The sequence below is a fragment of the Malus sylvestris genome, chromosome 12 (assembly GCF_916048215.2).
Source record: "Malus sylvestris chromosome 12, drMalSylv7.2, whole genome shotgun sequence".
Classification (NCBI taxonomy): domain Eukaryota; kingdom Viridiplantae; phylum Streptophyta; class Magnoliopsida; order Rosales; family Rosaceae; genus Malus; species Malus sylvestris.
The window spans coordinates 25,001,772-25,011,941 of record NC_062271.1 but is presented as its reverse complement, the minus strand read 5'-3'; the positions used below and the strand labels follow the sequence as shown (position 1 = coordinate 25,011,941).

General features: G+C 39.0%; 1 protein-coding gene across 1 annotated transcript; it reads left to right on the top strand.

Annotated features, from left to right (window-relative positions):
- The first annotated feature begins 3,761 nt into the window (after positions 1 to 3,761).
- Positions 3,762 to 9,852, top strand: LOC126593116 (ubiquitin-activating enzyme E1 1-like). The gene is made up of 7 exons (XM_050259001.1): positions 3,762 to 3,960; positions 4,336 to 4,676; positions 5,008 to 5,225; positions 6,023 to 6,817; positions 6,958 to 7,826; positions 7,917 to 8,349; positions 8,986 to 9,852. Exons 2-7 carry the CDS (start codon positions 4,349 to 4,351, stop codon positions 9,580 to 9,582), a joined length of 3,240 nt encoding a protein of 1,079 aa, XP_050114958.1. The 5' UTR covers positions 3,762 to 3,960; positions 4,336 to 4,348; the 3' UTR covers positions 9,583 to 9,852.
- The last annotated feature ends 318 nt before the right edge of the window (positions 9,853 to 10,170 follow it).

Genomic DNA, 10,170 nt, shown 5'->3' with positions numbered 1-10,170 from the left:
TCACACGAGTGAGAGGGAAATATCTTACCAACATATTATCTAACAAAGTGAAATATTGAATATTAAAGTCTTCTTAAAATGACAAATACGGCAGTGATATGTGAACATGTCATTTCTTTTCATAATGATTCATGCCTTTTTCGATTCCAAGTAAGTAAACACGTTATTAAAAGTCTTATAAGTGCTTTTGTATAAACTTACAATGGTTAAGAGTATTTTTCTTAGAGAATTCTCACACATTAAAAGAAAGCTTTGCCTAAGTAGTTTAAAGAGAGAATTTGTATCACCCTTAACACAATGAAAACAAAGATTTGCATAGGATTCATAAGAGATTCGCCAGATCCTAGTCCCTTTCATGTTGGATTTTTTTGTAGACCTTACTTGAAACATACTCCATATTGTTTAATAATGAGCTAAAATTATGATACGTCAATGTTCAACCAGTTCTGAAGTAGTTTTTTTGTTAACAAAATATTGAGGTAATACTTTAATTGGGGTTTGTTTCAAGGGATTTTTTTTTATAGGTGAAATCGAAGTTCATTAAGTTGCTCAAATGGGTTTTGATTTTGAAGCAAGGAATGCGATCAAGCTGAACTTATTCCAACCAACAAAATGAGTTTCGTTTCAACCCTTTCATTCTTTTCATTTTAGTAGTACTTCTGTTTTTAATGCTAGAAAGAATAATATTTGGCTACTCAATAATGAGTATGAGTTCATACTCAAAATTCTTCGTGTTCGAATCACAGAGTTTTGTGTTTATGATGAGAACCGTTCATATTATGAATCGCTCTGTAACAATCATATCTGCAAAAACTAAGGTCATTTAACCAATCTATTGTAGCAAATATATAGACTGTTAATAATACTTTTAGTTATTCTATTCATCTTTTTTTTATATGGTTAGTGACTAAAAAACTTTAATTTTAATTAATTTTTTCGCTTAAGTAGAGTGATTTTTTGCATAAACAATCTTTGTATGGTTTTCTTCAAGTTTTCCGTTTCATGAATTTTCATATCACAAATAGACAATACTCTTGATTCTCTTTGAACAATAACATTTTATTCTTCTTTACAATGATATTCGTATCGTATGACCTAACAACTCCTTTTTACTTTATAGTTGCCATCAATATTTTATTAAAATTTGGCACATATATAGTCCCTTTTACTTTAACTTTTGCTGAGGAAGACAAAAGAAGAGTAAAGAATTCTCAAAAGATCACGTTGGAGATTATTGTTGGAAATAACGTTTGTGTACCCTTTATAAGAAAGCCTACTTATCCCCTCATTTATGACTAACATGTCTTTAGCCATGCGAACAACATGATTGAAATCTACTTATCCTCTCACTTATGTTTAGGTATCCAGAACTAAACCTACCATATGAAAAATGCTAAGGAAATTTTCTCAAAGTGAGACTTTGCGTAGACTCTCTGTCACCTCACAGATTAACGTCAATTATCGTGCTAACATTATAAAACATTGTGGTGAAAACATGAGTGACAAGGAGTTTATGAAGAGTTTCATTCTTAAAAAGTCTTCTTAGCATTTGTTATATATGTTTGGTGCTATGTATAAGTTAGAGACCAACTTACTTTAACTTAGTTTTACACGTATGGGTTGGGGATTGTTGTAGGTATCCGGAATATATACTAAAGTCATGTCCGACCCTACAAACTAAGAAAAAAAAACTACCAAATAGTTGAAAATCAAAGTACGGATTACAAATGAAGATTACTACAAAACTATGAATATTATTTATAATGAAGAATGGTGAGATGGCTACAAATTAAGGACTACATCATGATTGACTTGTTCACTAGTGAATAGATTATACCCAAATCTCTAAACGAAAACCTAACTGTAATTGACTGGCCCTAAAGCACAAACAATCAAATAACTCGAAACATTAATATTTTCCAACACTACCTTCAAATTCATAGTGGTAAACAACATGAGTTTGCCAACAAACAGATGTGGATGCAGGCTTCGTTAGTCGAACATACAGGCAAGCTTTACTACGCGGACATACAGGTAGGCTCTGCTACACAATCAGACAGGCAGATTCAGACAGATGGCAAATAGATATAGATCCATATAGAAAATGGACAGACCCTAATGTAGACATATCCCATTTTTAGCAGACAGATGTTGGGAGTATGGATCCCGTCACTAAAAGGACAAGATTTTCATTTTCCATATCCCAACTGTAATACCAAACAAACAAACGGTCCAATTTTTCACCATGTACACAACGGTGGTGGTAGAAGGTATTTAGAAGTTTCTTTTGTTCTGCATCTAGCTTTGGGCCCTCGTTTGAGTTCTTTTATGTTAGCTTGGGTGGCCCCTGTTTGTTTTGTTTGTGTATATACGGGCCTTTGGTTTGTAAATTGTTGTTAGAATAAAATTTTGTTCCTTTTTGTCCTTGCCTGTGTGGGCCTAAAACAGTCGAGTTATTTTATTTTCCTTTCTTTTTATTTTCTTTTTCATTTTATCTGCGTCCTTTTTTCGTATCTTTGTTCCTTGTTCCTTTTTCATTGGTGGGGGCAAGTCAGACAAGAGGGTGCGGGTGTGGTTTCAAACAGGTCGTGCAAGTTCAAATGGGTCATCTCGTCTTTCGCCAACAAGATGCAGCGGTGGTGGTGCCAACGAGTTCCGATTCAGAGGATGGTGGCGGGTCCGTGGTGATTCAGCAAGTCAGATCGCAAAGGACAAGACAGGTGTGATGCGGTGTGGTGGGTTCGATGGATGTCGTCTCTGGTGCAGAAGGAATTACAGGCGGGGTGTGCAGCAGCGGATCGTGGTTTAATGGTTGCAGAAGTCAAGTGCGGTGCGGCGGAGATGGATCCAGGTGCGGCTGCAGATTGAGGTCGTGACGCCATGCGGGTTCAATCAGATAGTGGTGCGGGTTCAGTATGTTTCCAAACAGTCGTCGGCGCGACTACTTCAGTGCGACTCCATTTAAGAAAAAAATCAACGACAAGCACAGTCCGACACAAAATGAAAAAAACAAAAAACATGTGCAAAACGAACAATGCTGATAGACAACTGATACCGAACATAAACAGGTTAAATTTCAAAGTATTTGCTCTGTATCAAATTGAATATTATTTATAATGAAGAATACCGTGACGGCTACAAACTAAAAACTATATTTTGATTAATTTGTGAGTGAATAATAAACATTTAGAGATGCACCATATCATTATGTGTTGCATAATTCGAGTAGACTTACCGAAGTTGTGCAATGACCATTAGCACCACACAAAATTGAAGCTTATCGTCAGTTTCTTATTAAGTTAACGTGTTATGTGAAATCGTGTCGTATCAATCTCATAAAATTCTTTTAACTAGTCAAAATTTAAGTTACTTCGTAATATTCTAAATTTTTGAATTCCAAAACCTCAAAAGCATAGAAATAAGTTTGATTTGTCGTTAAATATAAAATCAGATTTGCTTAATCCCTTCACAAAGTTGTTGAATTCAACAATATATCTTCAAGTATTAAACATAAATATTTATCCGTGATTACCAAGAAACAATGACGAAGCAAAAACAAATTGGTAAACGCAAAATCGCTTCAGTCGGTTCAATTGAATTCCAACACCGACAATTTCAAATACATTTATCTGTTTGTTAACAAGAAAAAAAAAACGACAGTACGACATTATCCGAGCACTATCCCTGATGAGATTACACTAAACCCCGCGCCCAAACAGACCCGGAAGGACATCATTTCCCTTTACCCCAATCCAAGTCCACCTTTCTCGGCCCACCTGTTTCACTCTCTGTCTCTGTCTCTCTACAAAGAGAGATGAACCGCGACCTCAGGACCATCGCATCTCTCTGCAGCTGAAGCAACAAGAAACCCTAACGAAAACCTGCAATCGACGCTTCCTCTCTCTCTCTCTCTCTCTCTCTCCAATTGTCACCGTCGCTTCTTCGCCACAGTTCGTCTCGGTATCTTCTTTGCTTCACCCGCATGCTTTTCTTTTCGCTTTATCGCATCGAATCGATCTATGTATTCAGTTTGTGAATCGATTGATTGTAGATCACTGTTTAGCTTTTTTACTTTCCGTTTGTCTCGAGAAAAGTATACGAAGGAAAATTTTGATTTTGTTCTGGTGCTTTTTTTTTTGTTCGGTGAAATAAATTCAATCAGCTGAAATCCGGCGGCGTTTGAATCGATCTTGTGGTTTTAGGGTTTAGTTTTCGTTTAAAATGATATAATAATATTTATTGTGTAATTAATCGGAGATTGTGTTAGGGTTTGGTTTTAGAGTTTGGAATTTGAGACTGATTACTGATAAAAATGAGATTTTGGTGTTTCGGCAGTTCATCGCACTATATGCTTCCTAGAAAGAGAGAAGCAGTGGGCGGAGAGGTTGTAGTAAACGAAGCCACGGAATCTCCGATCAAGAAGCTTCGCGGAGCTGCGGATACGGACGGTTCTAAGAGCAACGAAAACAATAACACCACCACTTTTAACAACAACAGCAACAACAGTAGCAGCGTCGACGAATTGCCGATCATGGCATTGGGCAACGGGAGCTCGAACGATATCGATGAAGATCTCCACAGTCGGCAGCTGGCGGTTTATGGAAGGGAGACCATGCGCCGGCTCTTTGCCTCCAACATTCTCGTCTCTGGAATGCAGGGCCTCGGCGCTGAGATTGGTATGTGAAAAACGTTGTTCTTTTGGATGATATGGAGATGTTTTATAGCTATTGGGAATTTAATTGTTCTTATAATAACTGAGAATAATAAGGGGAAAGACATAAATGTCATTTCTTTATTTATGGAATTGTGTTTTCCATTTTTAGGTTAGACATGCATAACCCGATCATGCATGAGAAAACTGTGAAATGATTCACTGTTTTTGTATCCTATAATAAGGAGCTCGAAGAGAGCACTTTGCTAATCACTTCCCAGTTCGTTTGTCATAGAAATTATGGTGGTACAAATAATTGGTAATTCTGTGGTTTATGAGATTTATATTTGTTGCAGCTAAAAACCTTGTTCTTGCCGGTGTCAAGTCTGTGACCTTACATGATGATGGAGTTGTTGAGTTGTGGGACTTGTCAAGCAACTTCTTCTTTTCTGAGGATGATGTTGGAAAGAATCGGGCCCTTGCCTGTGTCCAAAAATTACAAGAACTAAACAACGCCGTTCTCATTTCGACCATAACAACTGAATTGACAAAAGAGAAACTCTCTGATTTCCAGGTGACCCTTCGTCTCTTTGTTACTTCTTTTGTTGCACGATGGCTTGATATTGCTAACTTTTAATTTAGAGGCCTGTGGTTAAATCCAGTTTCGTATTTACATTTTTATAATCGGGGGAAATCAGTGTTCTTGATTATCATATTTGTTTTGCTTGCTTATGAACATGAGGAATATGTTTGAGTATTCTCTCTCTTTCTGTCAATGTTTCTTTAGAAGTTCAAAGCCTTTCCAATTATTGGAGCCAGAATGGTGTTTCTGTTTTCCTGTGTTATGGCAGTTTTTTGGCTAGCTTATATTTTAGAGGATTGTGGTGAAATCAAGTGAATCAATGTTCTTAAAATCATATATACTCCTTGCCTAAAAACACAAGGTGTATCTTATTAGACTATTTGCTCATTTTTAACAATGTCGCTTGTGAAGTTTATTTATTTATTTTTTTCTTGGGAGTAGCCTCTCCATAAATGGGGGTAAGGCTAGCCGACATTCACCTCTCCCAGACCCTGCGTAAAGCGGGAGCCTTGTGCACTGGGTACGACCTTTATCATAGTGTGAATGGTTTTCTTCCTGTAGAGTTGTGTTTTATCTACTAACAAACAGTAATAGGTGGACTTTCTTTTAATATTGGGAAGAGGTGCATTTGGATAAACAAGTACTGATATTGTTATTAAGCTGGATTCCGAGTGAATTTTCCTGTCAAGTTTTGAAGCTGTGTTTATATTTCTCTGTATTTTTATGTTTTATATGCTTTAATTATTCAGTAGACAACTGTGTTTAGCTTTGTATTTCAATTTCTGCAGGCTGTAGTTTTCACTGATATTAGCTTGGAGAAAGCAATTGAATTCGATGACTACTGCCATAATCATAAGCCTCCCATATCTTTTATAAAATCAGAAGTACGAGGCCTTTTTGGCAGTGTGTTTTGTGACTTTGGCCCTGAGTTCACTGTTCTTGATGTTGATGGTGAGGATCCACATACAGGCATAATTGCATCGATTAGTAATGACAACCCCGCTCTCATAGCATGCGTTGATGATGAGAGGCTTGAGTTCCAGGATGGGGATTTAGTTGTGTTCACCGAAGTCCATGGAATGACTGAGTTGAATGATGGAAAGCCGAGGAAGGTTAAGAATGCAAGACCCTACTCATTCACAATCGAGGAGGACACTACCAATTATGCTGCGTATGAGAAAGGGGGTATAGTCACACAGGTGAAGCAACCCAAGGTGTTGAACTTTAAGCCTTTGCGAGAAGCACTCAAGGATCATGGCGACTTCCTTCTAATTGACTTCTCCAAGTTTGATCGCCCACCTCTCCTACACTTGGCATTTCAGGCACTAGATAAGTTCATCTCAGAGTTGGGGCGTTTCCCTGTTGCTGGATCTGAGGATGATGCTACAAAATTCATATCTTTGGTAACTAACATCAATGATAGCTCAGAAGATGGGAAGCTTGAGGAGATTGACCACAAGATTCTTCGTCATTTTGCATTTGGTGCTAGAGCTGTGCTAAATCCCATGGCTGCTATGTTTGGTGGTATTGTTGGACAAGAAGTTGTGAAGGCCTGTTCTGCTAAGTTCCATCCTCTTTTCCAGGTAATTACTCAAACCAAACTTGAATATTCTTTGCAAGAATGATTGACACTGCTTTTTGGTTTTGAATCTTTACCTATTCCACTAGGTTTGCGTTTGTATCCTTATAATTTAAGACTTGTTTTTCCTTGCCTTGTGGACAGTTTTTCTACTTCGATTCAGTTGAATCCCTTCCGTCAGGGACCTTGGATCCTAATGATTTGAAGCCTTTGAACAGCCGATATGATGCACAAATTTCAGTATTCGGAGCCAAGCTCCAGAAAAAGCTGGAGGATGCAAAAGTGTTCACTGTTGGATCTGGTGCACTAGGATGTGAGTTTTTGAAGAATTTAGCATTGATGGGTGTGTCTTGTGGTAAAGAAGGGAAGTTGACAATTACAGATGATGATGTTATTGAGAAGAGTAACCTTAGCAGGCAATTTCTCTTCCGAGATTGGAACATTGGGCAGGCTAAATCAACAGTAGCTGCCTCTGCTGCTACGTTGATAAATGGTCATCTGAACATTGAAGCACTGCAGAATCGTGCAAGCCCGGATACTGAAAATGTGTTTGATGATACTTTTTGGGAGAATTTGGATGTTGTAATCAATGCTCTGGACAATGTGAATGCAAGGCTTTACATCGATCAGAGATGCTTGTATTTCCAGAAGCCCCTTTTGGAATCAGGAACACTAGGTGCCAAGTGCAACACGCAGATGGTCATTCCTCACCTTACTGAAAATTACGGAGCATCGCGGGACCCACCTGAAAAGCAAGCACCCATGTGCACAGTCCATTCATTCCCTCACAACATTGACCACTGCTTGACATGGGCCCGATCTGAGTTTGAGGGTCTACTTGAGAAGGTGCCAGCTGAAGTAAATGCCTACCTGACCAATCCTCAAGAATACACTGCTGCAATGAAGAATGCTGGTGATGCTCAGGCCAGGAACAACTTGGAAAGTGTCATTGAATGCCTTGACAAGGAGAGATGTGAGACGTTTCAAGATTGCATAAACTGGGCCCGTCTAAAGTACAGTTCTTGTTTATCAATTTTTTTTTAATTTTCATTTAATCATAATATTCTTTCCTGTGTCTAATCAATTGTTCTTAATGGAAACAGATTCGAGGACTACTTTGTCAACCGTGTGAAGCAGTTAACGTATACTTTTCCTGAGGATGCTACAACCAGTAGCGGGACACCATTTTGGTCTGCCCCCAAGCGTTTTCCTCGCCCACTGCAGTTCTCAGTTGATGATCTCAGCCACCTTCAGTTTTTAATGGCAGCATCCATACTAAGAGCAGAGACATTCAACATTCCAATTCCTGATTGGGTAAAGTCTCGTACAAAGTTTGCTGATACTGTTAACAAGGTGATAGTACCAGATTTTCAGCCTAAGAAAGATGTGAAGATTGAGACTGATGAAAAATCTACAAGCGTCTTACCAGCATCGATTGATGATGCTGCAGTTATCAATGAGTTAGTTGTGAAGTTAGAAAAATGCAAGGAGCGGCTGCCACCAGGCTTCAAGATGAACCCGATTCAGTTTGAGAAGGTTTGTTTTTCAGCCTTTTCTCATTACGTAGAAATTATCTCTAGACATCGTATTCATTTATTCATCTCAGACTTGCGACTTCTGAGATAGAGTGACGTCCATGCATGGTAAAATGTTGGAGCTACCTTTGAGGGCAACCACAGTACATGTGCAAGTATAAAGTTCTTTTTTGAAACATGCAGATAATAAGCATTGTATAAGAAATTTCGAATAAGGGTGCTAGCATCTCCCAAACTTGTTAGGTCTTCTGCATGGTCTGTTGAAGTACTGAAGTACATGACGGTTAAATCTTGCAGAACTAATTATACCCTGCCCTAAAAAGGAAATCAACTTAAATATTTATAAGCAATTAGCAACACAACTGTAACAATTTGACATTGTTACATCGTTACTCGTTAGGTGTGCGTTTAGCATATTTATAAGCAATGTTATTGATGTTGGGGAGGGATTTGTTGCTGAGTGCTATATCCTAAGATAACTGCTTGTTATATGATGGTACTGTATCCATTTGAATTAGAGCCAAAGGTATGTGAAAGTTCAAAGTTTACAGGAGGCGACTTTCTTTTTCCTTTCTCATTTTCCCTCAGAATCATGAATCCGCAACTGATATGGCGCTTTTCATATGTTTTGATGCAGGACGATGACACAAACTATCATATGGACCTGATAGCTGGATTTGCAAACATGAGGGCGAGGAACTATGGCATTGGTGAAGTCGACAAGCTGAAAGCCAAATTCATTGCAGGAAGAATCATTCCTGCGATTGCAACAGCTACTGCTCTGGCAACTGGCCTTGTCTGCTTGGAGCTGTACAAGGTTCTGGATGGAGGGCACACGGTTGAGGACTACCGAAACACCTTTGCCAATCTCTCCCTTCCTCTGTTCTCCATGGCTGAACCAGTTCCTCCTAAAGTCATCAAGCACCAAGATATGAAGTGGACAGTATGGGATAGGTGGATTATAAGGGACAACCCAACTTTAAAGCAGCTCCTCAAGTGGCTCGAAGACCAGGGCCTAAGCGCGTACAGCATCTCCTATGGGAGTTGCCTGCTCTTTAACAGCATGTTCCCGAAGCACAAGGAGCGCATGGACAGGACCATGGTGGACTTGGCTACGAGTATTGCGAAGGCAGAACTACCTCCAAATAGGAAGCACTTTGATGTGGTGGTGGCTTGCGAAGATGAAGAAGAGAACGACATTGATATCCCGCAAATCTCCATTTACTTCAAGTAGGCATTTCGGTTGATGATCTTATCAATCAAAACTGGAATGCAATCTTGAGGATGCGAACCCCTTCTCATTTGACTTTTAAGTTTAATACAAGCAGCAAACAGAGTTTTATATGTACTCAATTATATGTCTAGACTTTAGAGTAGCACCGATTGTTCGAACTTCGTTATGTACCTGCCGATTTCAGGTCCAGGTCCATCTGGTTATACTTTCTAATGTTGGTTGTTTATTTTGCCAATAATGATATAGAACATGATGGTCAATTTTATGTCATTTTTCCTGTGTTTTCAGTTGAATTTTTTCGATTCGCTTTCTCTGTACCGTTACAAGACACGAGTGGTAAAATTTAGGTTATGTCATCGCTTTTGAAAGGTGAGTTATTAACTTGGCATGCCTGACTTTGGAGGAAAGTGACCCCTCCCGGGTCGGACCTGCCGGTAGGAGAGGGCTGGTGCAGTCGTGAAGGGGAGGGCCCGCCGTGTAAGACACCCTTTTGGGAGGTCAAGGCAAGTTCACTGTGCGCGCACTTGGAGAGCAACTGTGGTGGGACCGAAGCCGACAACGCAGGTCATGTGAAAAAGTTGAGCAAAT